The sequence below is a fragment of the Canis lupus genome, chromosome 10, assembly GCF_011100685.1.
Source record: "Canis lupus familiaris isolate Mischka breed German Shepherd chromosome 10, alternate assembly UU_Cfam_GSD_1.0, whole genome shotgun sequence".
Classification (NCBI taxonomy): domain Eukaryota; kingdom Metazoa; phylum Chordata; class Mammalia; order Carnivora; family Canidae; genus Canis; species Canis lupus.
In genome coordinates, this window is record NC_049231.1 from 24,699,864 (window position 1) to 24,717,108 (window position 17,245).

Consider the following 17,245-nt stretch of genomic DNA (forward strand, 5'->3'; position numbering starts at 1 on the left):
GGCCAGCAGGCCGACCAAGATCAAGGGCAGGTGTGGGCTCGGGTGGCATTAACTCCCAGGGCCCAGAGGATCCTGCTAGGCGTGGGCTGTTGGCTTTCGAGAGCCAAGCCTGTACTAACGAGTGGGGCTTGGAGAATTTAAGGGCCCTTCCAGCTGGAACAAAGGTTCATGGAAGGAGGAGGATGCAGGGCCAGAAGTGGGTGTAAGGGGAAGAAGCAAAGTGGCTGTCCTCGGCCCACCCTCCTTCCCCACCCCCCTGACCTTGCCGGGAGCAAAGTCTTTCAGGCCCTGGATGGTCAACTTGTCCACGGGATGAATCTTATTGTAGTCGGCTGGGTCAGCAAAGGTGAGGGGCAGCAAGCCCTGCTTCTTCAAGTTGGTTTCTGGAAGGCAGAGGGCACACGGAGTCCACAGAGGGCAGGGCCAGTCCCTCCCTTCTCCACGCAGGAACCTCACCAGCCTAGAGCGCTTCCTTTTCTAAGCCCAGGTAGGGCTCTAGGAGAGGCACCCTGGCCCTGCACCTGGAGACAACTGAGCAGAGCCGTCAGGACCGGGTTGGCTACACTCCCGATGACGGGGTGCCTTTGGCCTAGAGCCCTCTGCAGGCCTGCCGGTTTGGGTCTCTGTGGACCCAATGGCTTTCTGGACATTCATGATCAGAAAAATCCTCTGACCACGTGCCCTGGATTTCAACTGCTTGGGTATGCAAGTTAGGAAGCCAGTTCCCATCTTGGGAAGCTGTGGGCCTCGGACCCAATGCTACTCAGGAGTGGCAGAGACTGGTGGAAAGCAGGCGTGGGGCTCCAGGCCGGAGTCCGTCACCAGCAGGCTGGGTGCCTGGGCTGCCGGTGAGGGGAAGCGGAGGTGGTGGGACCTGGGCTCCACCTTACCGTGGATCCTGGCAAAGCTCTTGGTGATGATGGCCCGGCCCCCAAGGTGGCGCGGCTCCAGCGCAGCATGCTCCCGGCTCGAGCCCTCACCATAGTTCTCATCTCCGATCACCACCCACCGGATGCCGTGTTTCTGTCAGGCAAGTGGGGAGGGTATGAGGGAGAGGACACAGGGCCCCTGCCTGCCTTCCCTGGGGCTTCCGGGGCATCACAGGTCACCTGCTGCCCCAGGGCTGGTGAAATCAGAGGTGATCAGATTCAGTCCCTGTCTGCAAGGGGCGTGGGGAGGTGCGGTCTACCCGCCCCAGTGCTCAGGACAAAGGCAGGCTCTGGAGGAAGGCCCAGTAGGGGAGCAGAGCGCAGGGCAGGGGTAGATGGTGAGGGGGACACAGGACTGCCCCCCCCACTCCCGTGGCACCAGGGCATCCTCCAACTGCAGAGCTATTGGTGTAGGCTCCTGGGTAGGGAGCACCCCTTCCCTGCACCTGCACCCCGGCCCCACCGATGGGACCCACCTTATAGTAGCGGGCAGTGTCAGGGACAGGACCAAACTCCTGGGTGACAGCATTGCGCACGGAGTTGGCCTTGCCATTTTCGATGTTGATGGCACCGATGAGCAGGTTATTGGAGATGTTGTCCAGATGCCCACGGAACTTGAGCCAGGGGCCGGCGGCTGAGATGTGGTCAGTGGTACACTTCCCTTTGACCTTGGGTGGTGAGGCGAGAGGACGGGGGTCAGGGAATGGCGTGGGGGAGATGACGGGAGAAGCCCTCTAGAGGCTCTGGACACAGTCGCAGCCCTGGTGCAGCCACAATGACCACAAGGCTCGGGCAGGATTGTCCCCCCGCCCCTCAAGAGGCCCTGGGCTGCTCAGTGAGGAGTTGTCCAGGACGGGTCGCTCCCAGGCAGCAGAGGCTGCACGGGCAGGACTGCGGCCCACCCCTGCAGACCGAGGCCCCCAGGCAGTGATGCCGAGGCTGGAAGGCCTGCTAGAGACCTCGTGCTGGACACAAGCCCAAGGATGTGTCCCGGTCCTGACTGGTGACCGGGTTTATCCTATGGGCTTAGTGCTGCCTTGTCACCACCAGGAGACTCTGTAAACAGCATAACTTCATGTCTGACATGGGTCTCAGACCCCTGGCCACACCACAAAGGCTGTGTCTGCCTGGCTCCCAAACACAGGCCAGACCAACTGGTGCCCTACTGTGGGAACAGAGGACCCAGGGGCTTCTGGAGCCTGTGTGGCCAAGCCAGAGGCATGGAGACCTGCCGTGCTGGGTCACGCGTGCCCTGCCTGCCCTGCTTGTGCTGCGTCCTCTGCCCGTGGCCGCTGGAGGTGGCCCTGAGCAGCTGCAGCCGCTGGCTGAGAGCCCCGGACACAGCTGGCCAGATCCAGCTCAGACTGGCACAGGGCGGAGGAGGAGGGGACGCTGGGCCGGGGACGCCCGGGCGCCTCCAGCCCTTCCTGCTGAGGGCAGGGCCCAGAGGCTGGGGCTGTCACCACTGCCCCGTCCCCCGTCACTGACCTTGATGAGGATTTGCAGGTCCTCCAGGTCTTTGCCATCCCACTTGTCAAAAGGCTCCAGGAGCTGCAGGCGTTGGCTGGTGGGGCTCACGTCTACTCGCTGCCCGCTGCTGTCCTTGGGAGGGTGCTGGTAGGTATCCTGCCCGGGGTCAAACTCCTGCAGGAGGAGATGGGGACACGCTGGGTGCCGAGCCCGCAGCCCCCACACAGACAGGCTCTTGTAGGAGGACCACCACACACATCGCCCCCACCCCCACCCAGCTGCCCCATTCTCACCACAGGTGCTGTCCTGCCTGCCCAGGAGGGACAGGAGAGTCTTAGCCACAGGGCAACCCGCGGGGCCCGAGACACCCAGGCCGAGGCAGGCCCACTGCGGCCAACGGCACAGGGTGGCAGCGCCTGCTCACCGCTCGGGGAAGCTCATCTGCATCCGGAGCCTCCAGCTTGAATTTCTTGCCATCCTTGCCTGTCAGGAAGTCAGTCTCTGGGTTGAACTTGAGGGTGCCTGCGATGGCCAGGGCTGTGACAATCTGGAACGGAGGCGGCCCGCTGCTGGTCAGCACCAGACACCACTCCCACCCCCGACCCTAGCGGGAGCCCAAAGCTGCAAGGAGGTCTCTGGGGGTGCAGGCCACTGGGCTGGACCTCAGTGCCCTCCTCAGGGCAGTCTCCTCCCCTCACGGGCATGTGCTGGGGCCCCGGCACACAAACGCTGCTGTGACAAAAATGTTCCTAAAACGGGCAGCTGAAGACATGGAAGGTGCCACCTCTTCACTCATCTTTAGCGAACCAAGGAATTTCTAGAGCACTCGCTTAAAGTCAGGAACAGGGCGTCTGGCTAGCTTAGCAGTAGAGTGTGTAACTACCTTGGGGTTGTCAGTTCGAGCCCTGCATTTGTGTAGAGATTACTTTAAAATGTTTTAAAGAAAGAATAAAAAGACTGCCCTGTGCTGACAATGGTCTAAGCGCCGGAGCACGTAGCTCGGTCATTGTTCCTAAGAGGCTGCCTTCCTGGCCTAGACCATGCAAAGCACTTCCTCTACTTGCTCTGTAGTCCTTTTTTTTTTTTTTAAACTTTATTTTTTAATATTTTTTTTAAATTTATTTATGATAGTCACAGAGAGAGAGAGAGAGGCAGAGACACAGGCAGAGGGAGAAGCAGGCTCCATGCACCGGGAGCCTGATGTGGGATTCGATCCCAGGTCTCCAGGATCGTGCCCTGGGCCAAAGGCAGGCGCCAAACCGCTGCGCCACCCAGGGATCCCTGTAGTCCTTTTTTTTTTAAAAAAAAAGTTTTTTTAGGTTTATTTATTTGAGGGAGAGAGCAAAATGAGTGCATGCAGAGGAAGAAACAGACTCCTCACTTAGCAGGGAGCCTGACGCGAGGCCTGATCCCAGGACCCCAAGATCATGACCCAGGCTGAAGACAGATGCTGTGGAGCTCCCCTCATGTAATCCTGCCAGGATCCGGGGGCACAGAGGAGGGGGACTTGGCCGAGCCCACAGGACTGGGTAGAGCCAGGGCTGCCATTTCTCCTAGGCAGTGATTTCAAGCTCCTGCTCGTGACCATAACTGCTGGGCCGGGAGGGGCCAGGCAGGGAGCACCGAGGAGGGGACACTTGAGGCCTGTGGCTCTCTGTTTGCACCCCGACGATCCCTTGCTCTGCGATGCCAACACTCCCTCAGCAGCCCTGTGGGGTCAGACGCCCTGCCCCAGCCTCTGTTCCCCCTCGCAGCACCCTGACCAGCCAGGGGCAGGGCCCCAGAGGCAGCCCCAGGCCACCGCCGGGCTGGGTAGTCTCACCTCTGGGGATGTAACGAAGGCGTGGGTCTCAGGGTTCGCATCATTGCGGCCTGTGAAGTTCCTGTTGTAGGAGGTGACGATTGTGTTCTTCTCCCCCTTCTTGGTGTCCTTTCTGCCAGGTCAGAGGAGACAGGGTTAAGCATGTCTGTCCTTGTCACCAGGCCCTTCCTGGTGGGGGGGATTGGAAAGAGCCTGAAGTGGCTGCCGCCTCCCAGGCCTCACGCAGGAGGGAGCCCGGGAGGTCCCAGAGCTTTGCCTGGACCACACGTAAGGAAGGTAGAGCCGAGACCAGGGCCCGAGTTTCCTGACTCGGGGCCACTGCCTCCGTTTAGGGGGCTCATTAGAGCCCCTGGCTGCATGTGACTCAGCCAGGTGGGCGCTCAGGCTGCGGGGCTCTTCCTCTTCCAGGCCTTCCTAGAGAAGTCTAGTGGGCGGCAACCCCTGAGGCTAGAGGCCTGGGTGGGCCAAGTCTCTTCCCTCCACCCCACGAACGCTTCCCCTCAATGTCTGGGGCTCTGTACCTATCAAAGGTGTGCCTCTCACCTGTCCCACTGGCCAATGCAGGGGCCACAGGCATTGGCCAGGACGACACCACCCACTTCCCTTAGGACCTGTGCCTGCGGAGAGAAGACGGGCAGGTCAGCGGCAGGCTGGCGTCTGACAGGACAGGGTCGGTCAGGAGCCTGAGTGGTGATGAGCTGTCCTGGATCCCTGAGGCTGCTGTGGGGTACCCGGCTGACAAGGCTGTGGCTTGTCCTGCCGGAAGCCACGCTGCTCAGCAGTCGGGAGGGGGAACTGGGGGCAGGGCGTGTGGGAACTCACGTAGCCATCCCGCTCGATGGTGGCCCGGATCTGCTCAGAGCCCGGTGTGATGGTGAATTGGGACTTGCACTTCAGTCCATGAGCCAGCGCCTGCTTGGCCACGGCTGCCGAGCGCCCCATGTCCTCGTAGCTGGAGTTGGTGCAGCTGCCGATCAGACCTGGTGCATTGTGGGTGGTGGGGCCAGGGGTCAGGAGCAGAGGTCTCCACCCGACCTCAACTATCCAGACCTGGTCAAGAGTTCACCAGCTGTGCCAGGCCTGGGGCTGTTCTTAGCGGAGACCTGCTGGAAGTGATCCAACCGTCTAACAATACAGGACAGGCTGTTCCGTGGCCCAGCCATTCAAGGGAAGACGGTGTGGCCAGTGAAACGACACGGACATGGAGTCAGAGGGCTCCCTCTAGAACACTAACAGTCACCATGGCTGGATCAGGGCCGTGAGGACATAGTAAGTCCCTTCTTTCATACTTCTGAGTATTCTCAGTTTTGATTGCTTTATAATTGGGGGGAACAAAGAATTCTTTTTTAAAAGCCTATGACAGTTATTGAAAAAGTCGACTGGATGACATCATATTGTTTATAGAACAAGACAGTCTCACTCATCAGTTCAGCCATTTACTTCAAATTAAACCACCAATATTTTTTTAAATTTACTTTAACTGCTAAGAGTGAACACATTACATGGCACTTGTTTTATGCCAGACACTCAGCAGAAAATTCTTTGCACGTGTTAACTCGCCACCCTTCCCAACAGTTACAGGTAAATACGACCTCACCCTCATCTTCCAGACAAGGAACCATGGCACAGGTAGGTGAATTAACTTGCTCAGGGTCACCCAGCTATGCGGTACCAGAGCCAGATTCAGAAGCCACCTGGCTTCATGGTCCATGTTCTAGTCACACTGTACTGTGACAAGAGCAGGTGCCAATCAGGTCATATCGACATGCCAGTGTGTCTGTACATGTAAAGCATGTAAACGGAAATCAGGGAGCGGCGCTGGGATGATGAAATGTTTGTAAAACAAAAATATACACACGTCTGTATGCACAGACACGCAGGAAGAGTACACCTGCGGCAGCTCCTAGAGCTGGCTTCTGGTTGAGGGTTCAGATTAGGAGTTCTTAAAATTCATTTGTTTGTGAATACTCTCTACGATAAGCACGTATTTTTTTTTCTTTTTACCAAGAAAAGGTAATTTTTTTAAAAACCCATATAGAAGATATAAACAATTTCAGAAAATGCCCCAGAGTGAGCTGAGCGCAGGCAGGCAGGCCCCCTGGCCCTGTGGCCTGTTAAATTGACAGGGTGGAAGGTACTCACCCACTCGGATGTCCAGAGGCCATCCTTCCTTCTCTGCCACAGTGCCTACTTCTGCCACAGGGTGAGCCAGGTCAGGGGTGAAGGGCCCGTTAATGTGAGGCTTCAGCTGAAGAAATAGAAAGGGGAGAGAACAAATCGTCGAGTGTGGAAACCTGAGACTACTTCAGACGCTGCCTGGCTCCTACTCACCCAGGTCCAGGACCCAGGAGGCAGACTTCTAGCTCAAACCCAGGAAACACCTGAGCACTGGGTTCTGTATGTGCGCCAGCTCTGGGTCCCTGCGAGGCTCGTATTCTCTCCATCGTGCAGATGATGGAGATGGCGTGCCTTGCTCAAGGTCACTCAAGGTCACGGGGTAGGAGATGGCAAAGGCACAGAATGAATGAAGGATGTCAGTGTCACAAATCTACTGTCTCCTACACTGAGATGCTCTGTAATCTCATGAGAAAAACGGACTTAAAGCCAGGTGCTTTCTCTGTCATGACACTTACCACTAAATGCAAAACATTTAGCAAAGCGCTTGCACACAGCTCTCGATACATGTGCCCAATTATTACTACGCATTCAAGTCCCACGGCCGCCTGAGATTTTACACACGAGAAAGTGAGGCCACAAAGGTTGAATAACTTGTTCAAGGTCATAGGCTCAAGTGGCAGGGTCGGGAATTAGGATTTGAACTCATGAAGACTGGCTTCTGGGCCTAAACCTTCAATTGTCTACTCGGCTGCTTCCAGTCCTCCAGCCAGCCTGTCTTTCCTCTGGCCTTCCAGATGCTCACTCTGCTCTGTAGGTCTCAGGGTGCCAAACCCTACCCAGGCCTGGGAACCCTGGGCCTTGACCTCTGAACTGTGACAACAAAGCAAATTCCAGGGCAAAATCTTGGCTTCTGCTAAGGCTGAAGTGGAGGCAAACGGAGCCAGTTTCTGAATCACCAGCCGCCTCTCCTGCTGCCTCCCCCATCTGGCTGCAGTCTGATTTGGGCAGCAGTTTGCAGGGGCACTGGGGAACCAAAGGCCCACATACCCTGCTGGGTGTGCAGGCAGGGCCCAATAGGAGATCCCAGATGGGGCCTCAGCGCTGCACCACAGAAATTCCCAGGACCCCACTGCCTCCCCTTACCTCATTGAGGTTAATTTCAATCAGTTGGTCATAATGGCAGCCAGGGTCAGGTACCAAGTGATCCTTATATTCATCAGCTAGTTTGGCAATTTCTGAAACCAATGAGGGAGGGAGATTAAAGTATGGGGGAGAGAAACTGGTCGCAAGACCAAATGACCCACCTACCCATCCATTTAAGCCAGTTCCCTGGCACCTGTTAAACTGGGCCATGGGCACTGAGCAAACAAAGCAACAATAAAAACAGCACAGGACAGTCCCTGCCCTCAAGGAGCACACAATCTAATGAAGGAGCTATGATGAGCTGGAATTAACAATATGATACAAGAGAGACACAGGAACATGTGGTCATAGAAGCAACAAGTGAGGTTCAAAGGGAAGGCTTCCTGGAGATGAAAAGCACTGAATTTTGAAGAAGGTACTTGATAACGCAAGAGAAGGACCGGACTGCCAGGTAGGCAGCGCTCGGAAGCAACCAGACAACCTCCCGCCTTGACCCTGGCTTCTGGTTCCACCAACGACCTTTGTTCACTTCCGTTCGGAGGCTCCAACGATCCCTCCCACATGCCCTATTTCTTCCTCAAAGAGCTTCAAAGAAGCCAAGCTAGAATCTCAGGGAAATTGTGGGGGAGGCTGGGAAAGTGGTTCTGGTTCCAAATGTTTTCCTTCTACTGGGCAGGAATCATGAACCGTGTCATTTCCAGAGCTTCCTGTAGGGGGCACCCTGGGCTTGCTATCCTTTCGGGCGGAACTAAATTCCAATCCCGAGGCAGGGGTATCTCAAGCTTAAATGTCAGCCAGGCCCTTCGAGAAGCTGTTGCAGCCACAGACACCCTACTCAGAAACAAGAATGCACACACAACCTCCCATACCCCTTTGGGGGCTTCTCAGGGCCTCGGAAGCCAGTCTGGAAACACAAGATTAAAGACCCCTGCCCTGAAGGGAAAGCTTTAGCTCCAGGGTCTCCATGCAACACGACTGTTCTGCTCTCCAACCCTGGCCCTGCCGGCTCACCCTCCCGGCCAGTCTTGCTCAGGTACTTCTTCATCCTGTGGTTGTAGGGGAACACGGAAGTGGTGGCCCCGATTTCCGCGCCCATGTTGCAGATTGTCGCCATGCCTGTAGAGAAACGTAAGGCGGGTGGAGCAGCTGGGCATGGGTTCTATCCCCCCACCCCCACCCTGGATGCCTATACATCTTCACCCCAGGGAGCTGGTGTCATTCCTTCCCTCTGTCACATGGCCATCTAGTGGCAGCCGGCAAACTCGTCCCAGGGCCAGTTGACAGGAGAACACAAGGTTCAGCCCCTCCCAGCCAGGTTCAGTCCTGGCCTAGCTGTCCTGCCCGGCAGACCAGATGGTCACCACATACTGAAGGCTGGCCTGGCCAGGCTGTCCAGCTGTTACTGTGGCCATCTGCAGGTGAGTGAACTGGCTCAGAGGTCCAAGGTCCATGCCATAAAGCAAATGCAGGTGCTGCCTTTCAGGTCTAAGTCCACCCGCCTGGTGTCCAGGCCTGCCCTCCTTTCAGCCACACCACGGTGCTATGGGGAAATGTTTCTGGGTCTCAGGTTTTCCAGCAGTAAACTGGAAGGACGTCCACTGTCTGGACCACAGAACCCCACACAGAAGTGTGAGGCTTACAGACATCCTGATTGTACTGGGATATACTAGTCTCATAGGGTTGCTGAGACATGGGACTAGGATTGTTATCAATTTCCAAATGGCAGTAAGGGCTGCCCGTAAGACTGAGCCCCCATCTCTGGAGGGGTACGAGGGCCAGCTGAACAGGAGCCCTGTGGGGCTGCTGTGGAGCTGAGGCAGCCACCTGTGGAAGTCTAAGGCTTGTTCCAAGTCTCCCTGCACTCCTGAGGGCGAGGCACTGAAGCCAGGTCACCCGGAGTGATGAGTAGAAGGGACTGGCTCCTACTTGGTCTTGGAGCCTACTAGGTAGTAAGTCTAATTCAAGGGGAGATGAGTGAGGTTCCAGGAAGATGTGGAAATGGGACTGCTTTGTGAATGAAGCCCTGGCTCTTGACTCCCCATTCCCACCACCACCTCTGTCCTCTCTGGGATTCCCTTTCTGGATCACCCAAGGGAGCCCAGTGCTAGGTAGGGCAGCTGAAGTTGGCACAGCCTCTAACTCTGCATGGCCACAGAGAAGGTACCTGCCCTCCCAGAGGAGGCCACCATCTCTTCCTCTGTTGAATGAGACTAGATAATCTCCCCCCTCCCTCTAGGTCCCCACTGGATGGATTCTCAGGGGAAGGCCATTCACTGCTTCCATGGCTTAACTACTGGCCCCATGTCACACGGCCGCCCTCCTCACCAGTGCAGGAGATGGAGTCAACACCAGGCCCGTGGTACTCCACGATGGCACCTGTGCCACCTTTCACTGTGAGGATGCCCGCCACCTTTAGGATCACGTCTTTGGGGGACGTCCAGCCGGAGAGTGAGCCCGTCAGCTTCACACCAATCACCTGAACAGGTGGAATAAGACAGCAATTATAGGTGCCACGGGCCATGCCCCAGCCAGGAGGCCAAAGGGTCTGGATGCTGGGATTCCCATCCCTGCCTGTCTCTCAGAGAGACCTGAGTCTGAAATATTCCCTCATCCCTCGGGGTCTCACAGGCTCCTATGCCTCCCCACCGACCACCTCTCTGCAGCCACCCCTGAAAGAGCCCTTCCCTACTTCTTCACCTTGGGGCACTTCAGCTCCCAGGGAATCCCGGCCATGACGTCCACTGCATCAGCACCTCCGACTCCAATGCAGATGCCCCCGAGGCCACCACCATTGGGGGTGTGGGAATCAGTGCCAATCAAAAGAACCCCAGGGTATGCATAGTTTTCCAGAATGATCTGAAAAAGAACCCAAGATCTTCAGCCTAAAAGCCTTTGTCAGAGAATGGAGATAGGGACCAAAGGGGGTCAGCAAAACTGCTCCCTGGACCATTCCCAGGCACCCCTCCAGGCCAGGGCCTCGAAAGTGTGGCAGGAGGAGATGGAGCCCGGGCTTCTGACCAGCCCCAACAGTCCCAGACTGTCTGAGGTGGGCTTGCAGGTGCCTCCAGGGTCCCAGTGTCTGTGTGCGGCGGGTACTAAGAACCACCCGCACCACCTTGACTGAGTCATGGTGAGAACCAGACAAGCAGGGATACAGGAACATGTCCTGTGACAAGTGTGGCTGCCAACAGGTGCTCCTGACGATGCTCCCCACCCCATGTGGCCAACTGCCTAGGGCATGGGACATGCCTAACTGGGGTTCTCAAGGGGGATGGTTCCTTCAGGACCTGGCTCCAGGGTCCATAAGGAAGCACTGGGGACCCGACAGGAGCACAGGCCATGAGCTCTTCTGTTGCTGACCTGAAAGGAAGTGCAGACAATGCTTCCCCAAGCCCAGAGGCCTGGAAGTGGCTCTGAGAACTGAAGGGACTTACTCACATGGATGGTACCTTGCCTCCTCCTCCCCTTTCCTGTTTCATGGTGGCTCCTTCATCGTGGGCCTCCTTCCCAGCTTGGGAAGGCGCTGGAAGTGAGCATTTCCCCAAAACACTTGATTCCGGAGGTACAGCTACCTCAGTGCAGCCCTGCCCCTCCTTCAGGTGCCTGAGGCTGCAGGATGTTACCAGAAAAGCCCTGGCCAAGAGGCCCTGGGTCTGAGCCCCAGCCCTACTGCCTGCTAGCAGGTGGGGACCTCCAGCAAGCCACTTCACCTTCCAGGCCTGCTTCTTCATTGACAGAAGTAGCCAGTGCTGCTCACAGTGAAAATTCAAGGAGATCATGTGTATTATGCTATAAAAGTGTCTGGGAGAGGCAATATTTCTATTTATTTTGTAGCACACGCTCAGATGTTGGGAAGGGCAAAGAAGGTCAGAGACGTGAAAGGCTCCATGATGGTGGGGGCCTGACTAAATGGTGGGCAGGCTCCATGGAATGTTACAGAAACCCCAGGCCCCAGTCCTGGGCTACACGTCTCCCAGCAGATGCAGCAAGGTGCAAGGGGTCTTGCCCTTCAGGAGTGTGGGCAGTTAGGAGGGCTGGTTCCTTCCCCAGGAGGAAGCTGGGGAAGGAGGCTGGGAGAAAAGGCTACCAGAGAGGAAATCCTGGACAGACAACGGTTAAGACGGGACACTGCTCAACTGTCTCATTTCTCTGGCCTCCTTGCCCCAGCCACAAACAAAAATGTAAAGCTAGTTAATGTAAGCTCCTCACGGTTCTGAAGTCTGATCCATGAAGACCAAACACACAGAATTCAGTGTGGTCTACACAGTGGGGACCACGAATATGGTTCATGTCCAAAAGGAAGGGTTAGTGCAGACCCGAGGACCGCAAGTGTCACAGTGACGCTGGCTATGGCAGTGACCTCCGCGGGTCAGCTGGGTGTGGACGGGGAGGGGAGGAGAAGTTCACACAACACATGTACAGGGACGACTTATTCTGTACCTTCCTGGTCCCAGGCCCAGAGCTAGAGAGGAACAAACCAAGTGTGGTCTCTGTCCTCAGTGCACATGGTCTGCTGAAGCACTGGCACATACTGGGGTCATAATGTGAAGGGGTCCCCAGAGGATCACACACGAGGGCTCTAATACGGGCAAGAGGGAGGGCCGGGGGGCTTTACGGAGGTAATCAAAGGGCAGAAGTGTGGAGGAGGAAGGATATGTCAGGCCTGAGCGAAAGGGGTTAAGGTTTGGTTTGGACGTGGTGGGTGAAAGCTGCTGACGGTCTGACATCAAGGAGGAAAGAAAATCAAAGCTGTGAGATCACATGCTTCATGAGAATTTTCTTCTTAAAGGAAAAAATAGGGGTGCCTGGATGGCTCAGTCAGCTATGTGTCTGTCTTCAGCTCAGGTCATGATCTCAGGATCCTGGGATCGAGCCCCGCATTGGGCTCCACACTGTGTGAAGTCTGATTGAGACTCTTCTTCCGCCCCCTCACCCCCACCCCATGCTTCTCTGTCTCTAAGATAAATAAATAAGACCTTTTTTTTTTTTAAATAAGACCTTTTAATACTAAAATTAAAAATTAAAAAATAGCAAAAATCTTAAAATAATAAATAAAATAAGGAACAAAATATATCAGGCTGTATGTACACTTAGCTGGTGGCCAGGGGCAGCTGTGAGCTGCCATCACTCATAGCCCTAAACTGTGGTCCAGGAGTTTCCAAAGGGCTTGTAATGGGGTAGAAAGGGGGACATTGGGATTGGGGTGCCCTTCACGATCAAAGTCCAAAGTTGGATCTACCTGACTGCCTAGCCCTGCTGCTGAGAGGCTTTCTACACCCTGCTGATGGATGTGCCCTGCCGTTCTCAGGCAGTCCCTTCCTGGCAAGGGCAACAGCTTGAAAGGGCAGAGCAGTGATCCGTGGGCTCTGGTTTCGGAGCGGGGCAGTGCTGGAGTCCATGCAGGGTCAGATTACAGCCTGACTCAGCTTGTCTTGAAGGAGGCCCGGGATGGAGATGGGGAGGAGGGTCACCTTGTAAAGGTGCAAAGAGGCAGGTCTTACACAGGGCGGATGGCAAATGGACACACGAACCAGTGCACACTCCACAAATCAGCCACCTTGGATGAAAACTAAGCACCTGTCTCCCTAGAAACACATGTACGTACAGAGACAAAATTGCCCATCAAAAGAAAATCCAGCCTTTGGAAGCCCCGGGAGAAAGTATGACCTAAGGTCCCTCCATCCTACAGAATAAGGGCCAGAAGGGGCCAAGAAGACCCCGAGGGGCACTCCGCTCCGAGGGAAAGTTCCCTGGTATGATGGGAGGCACGCCAGCAGCACACGGTGCAGAGCATTGGCTCTGGAGCCAGACTCCTGGCTGCAGATCCTGCCTCCACTGTCAGCCAGTTGTCCACAGGCAAGTGCATTAACTTCTTTGTGATAAAACCACCTACCTCACAGAGATGTGGTGAACAAGAGTAAGTTATTATCTGTCGAGTGTCCGGCACACAGAACGTGTCTGTCCATCAACTGTTAGCTATCCATGTAATATGAACACTCGTGGAAAAAAGACAAAAAATAATACAACCCCCCTCCACGCTCCTGAGCCTCTGGCCTTCTGCTCCTGCAGGCCAGGAGATGCTCTCTGGTTCCCTAAGGGCCCTTCCCCCAGAAAGGCAAGCCAAACCCTGCTTTACCTGGTGAATGATTCCAGAGCCGGGCCTCCAGAAGCCCACACCATACTTGGCACCTGCAGTTGCCAGGAAATTATACACTTCCTGGTTTATGTCCTATCGAGATAAATCAATAACCAGAGCATTAGTAATACAGTTTGCATCTGGGATGACCCTTGCTCAGCCCACCCCTAGGACTCTGAAAATGCTGGGGCTGTGAAGACAGGTACTCTCCTGGAGGCCTTCTATAAATAATTCTAAAAGGGCTTGGACATTGGCCCAGTCTCAGCTGGCTGGCCTAGGGAGAAAGGCAAAGGAGCAGAGACAGAGCCTCAGTTCTGGGACACCTGGCCAGGGAATGGGTCTGGAACAAGTCCCTTCCCTACCCTGATCAGTTTCCTTATTTGTAGAAGGAACTCGGCTACATCATCTCTGGCACTCAAGTCCTCAGCCAAGGCCAGCAGCAAAGGGCACACCACCACAGGACCGTCTTGACTGGGGCATGGTGTTGGGGGAAGGGGTCAAAGGGAAGCAGTGACACCAAGTGGGCGCTCCAGTCCGACTGTAGCTCATGCAGGGTGCTATCTTTCCGCCCAAGTTTCGGATGCCTCAAGTGAGGCAATGTCAGTCACCCGGGCTGACATTTATTGAATGCTCACTGCACTAAGCATCCTCACAACCCATCCCACGAAAGAGGAAAGGCATTGTCATCAAGGCCATTTTGCAGATGCAAAAACAGAGGCTCAAAGGTGAAATAACTTGCTGGAGATCCCAGAATTAAATCCCAGGGTTTGAAACCAGGCCTTGCAGCCATATAACTCGAGAGCTACATTCTAATATAAAATAGCTACTTCCCTTATAATGAAGAGGACAGCTCAGAACACCAGTGGCTGGACGCTCGAGGTGCTCAACGCTTGGTAAAACGTTTGATGGGCCTCAAATGAAAGATTGTCAAATGGACCATGCTCTAAAATGCAGATTTCCCTGACTCCAGAGACAAAAGGAATGGGACCAGGGCAGACAGCACAGGGTCCCAAAGGAAGAAGCAGGCAGTGAGACCTGCTGGCCTCTGGGCACAGGAGATCCACACTCCAAGGCAGAGGGACTCACTGTCAGCTTCCTGGGCCCTCAATAAAACACCCTCAAGACCACGCTGTCTCCTTCATTTAAATTCCAGACCAACCATGGGTCCTTCTGAAGCCCACATGGTTCCCCCAGGCAAAAAAATAGTACATAAAAAACTTGGGCCCCCAGAGCAGTCTCTCTCCAATTAATAATTAATAAGACTGCCTTTTCATTCAAATCAGTCACTTATAACATTGGCACCAAGGGCAGGAGGCAGTGGTTGTGTGTCTGGGTGTGTGTTCTCATGTCTGTACAAGTGGTGGTGGTGGTGGAGGGGGACAGAACAGAGTGCCAGTCTTGGCCTGAACTCAGCCTAGAGCCTTCTCTGGCTGTGTGACTCTGGACAGGTCACTCTGCCTCTCTGGTTCCCAACCACAGGGACTCTACAAATATATGTAAATCTGACCATAACCCTCCTCTGCTTGAACCCTTCAGGACTCCTAGGATGGTGCCCATGGCCCTCAGGGCCTGCCTGTGCCTGTCCTTGCCCCCCTCATCCCACCCTCCCTGCCACAGGCCCCCTTTCAACTCCACAAATGCATCAAATTGCTTCCTGCCTTGGGGTCTTTATATACACTGTTCTGTCTAGAATATTCTTCCTCTAGTTAATATCAGCTTATCTGTCCCAGTTTCAGCTTACAGGTCTCATCAAGAATCTGTCCCTTCTCCCCAGAGCCTAAATTAGGCTTCTTTCTTATATTCTTATATTCACAGAGTCCTACGTCTTCCTTTCATAAGATATATACGAACTGGCAATTGTCTGTTTGTGGGATGGTTTAGTGTCTGTCTCCTTACTAGGTTCTGAGATGCATGAAGGCAGGGCCCCCCTGCCTTGTTCACACTGAATCCCCAGCATCTAGCACAGTGTCTAGCATGTAATTAGTGTTCAACAACACTGAAATCTTATGATTCTGTGAATCTCATCTCCAGAAGTAGATTCTGAATCCATAAAGTAAAGGGAGAGCCAGACCCTGAAAGCGGTGGCCCCACAGCAGGCAGTCATTCCCAGGGGTGGAGAGGACCCTGCTCCTGGCCATGCCCAGCTCCCAGCACCACAGGAGCCCCTGTAACATGACCACTTCCACTGCTGCTAACATGGAAACCTCTGGCCAGCAGGCTGGGGCTCTTTCAGCTGAATAGAAAAAGAGCTACTGGCAACCAGGACAGAGAGTGCTAGGCCAGGGTGGGAAGAGAGGGCTCGAGTGGGAAAGCTGTGTTTCCCATGGGTCTGAGAGGCTCTGCGAGCTCTGCTGACCCTGGGAGCTGGAGCACTTTCAATTGCAGCCCTGCCAGCATTCAGCTCCTGCCAACGGCCCCCTGACAGGGGTGCCCACTTCCACTGCAGGGGATGGAAAGGGTGGAGGTCCAGAGCTGGCAGGGATCTGCTGTGGTCAAGAGCAGGCACACACAAAGGTACCACAAGCAGAGCCTGGGGGAAGAAGCAGTAATTTTATTTCATAAGGCAGGCTGGGAGGAATTCAAGGGAAAGAACGACTCATTGTGGCATACAGGCCCTTCTAGCTCATTAAGCAAACCCCCAAAAGAAAGGCCCCAGAGGAGGCCAATCAGTAAGAGAGAGCACTCAAGACAGGGCGCTGGCCCTAATCACGTCCCTATGCCACTGTGGGACCTCCTGCTCAGGGCCTTGGCCACCTCCCCAGCCGGGTCCTCGGGGCTTGGCCAAGAGCATGAGTGTGTGCACATGTGATGCTGGCAGAAGGGGAAATCTAAGCTACCCCTTCCAGAGCAGCCGCCAATATATATCAGAACCAGACATCTGTACCATTTCTTCTAACAGAACAGAAAAATGACCATAAAAACTGCCTTTCATGTGGTAAGATTAAGGATGATGGGTAGGGGTTGTTTGTTTGTTTGTTTTTGGTTTTTTGGGTTTTTTTTAGGCTTTCTCTGTATTTTCTAACATCTTCACCATAAGCAAATGGTATTTTCTGAGTTAGGAAAGAACAACAATGTTCAAAACAAGACTAAACCAAAGAGCCTATAAGAACTAGGAGGTGATACCCTAGCTCAAGAACCCTGCTTCTCATCCCATGTCACCTCCACTGCCGCCCGATGCCACCCTCAGCTCACCTTGGCCCGGCGCAGGTCTTTCTCACCCCCGAGCTGGGCCTCGATCAGATGGTCACAGTGGATGGTGGATGGCACAGCCACCTTGGGCAGCCCACTGCTGATGAACTGCAGCATGGCCATCTGGGCCGTGGCATCCTGCATGGCCACGCGGTCCGGCCGCAGCCGCAGGTACGTCTTGCCCCGCTCGATATCCTGTTTGGCTGGGTCATCCAGGTGTCCATATACAATCTTCTCTGAGAGAGTCAGAGGCCGATTCAATCTGGGGGAAGAGGGAAAAGTGCTGGTTGTACAATCCCCTGCCTGCCCACAGCCACTCCCTCTGTCCCACCGTAACCCTGACAGCGGGCAGGGACAGGGGACTCTGCATTCCATGAGGGTGGGCACAAATCAGTCTTGCTCACTACAATCTTCCTAGCACACAGCACTCACTAGGTG

General features: G+C 54.9%; 1 protein-coding gene across 1 annotated transcript in view; it reads right to left on the reverse strand.

The window, feature by feature from the left end:
• Positions 1 to 17,245, reverse strand: part of ACO2 (aconitase 2) — a 56,322-nt gene that overhangs the window by 622 nt on the left and 38,455 nt on the right. The window contains exons 3-17 of the mRNA XM_038550423.1: positions 16,811 to 17,069; positions 13,619 to 13,711; positions 10,180 to 10,338; positions 9,808 to 9,958; positions 8,494 to 8,598; positions 7,483 to 7,574; positions 6,364 to 6,469; positions 5,044 to 5,201; positions 4,765 to 4,838; positions 4,222 to 4,333; positions 2,824 to 2,946; positions 2,418 to 2,573; positions 1,406 to 1,597; positions 891 to 1,023; positions 262 to 383 (exon numbers count right to left, since the gene is read on the reverse strand). Of these exons, the coding sequence (XP_038406351.1) occupies positions 262 to 383; positions 891 to 1,023; positions 1,406 to 1,597; positions 2,418 to 2,573; positions 2,824 to 2,946; positions 4,222 to 4,333; positions 4,765 to 4,838; positions 5,044 to 5,201; positions 6,364 to 6,469; positions 7,483 to 7,574; positions 8,494 to 8,598; positions 9,808 to 9,958; positions 10,180 to 10,338; positions 13,619 to 13,711; positions 16,811 to 17,069 (2,035 nt within the window). The remainder of the gene's footprint in view (positions 1 to 261; positions 384 to 890; positions 1,024 to 1,405; positions 1,598 to 2,417; positions 2,574 to 2,823; positions 2,947 to 4,221; positions 4,334 to 4,764; positions 4,839 to 5,043; positions 5,202 to 6,363; positions 6,470 to 7,482; positions 7,575 to 8,493; positions 8,599 to 9,807; positions 9,959 to 10,179; positions 10,339 to 13,618; positions 13,712 to 16,810; positions 17,070 to 17,245) is intronic.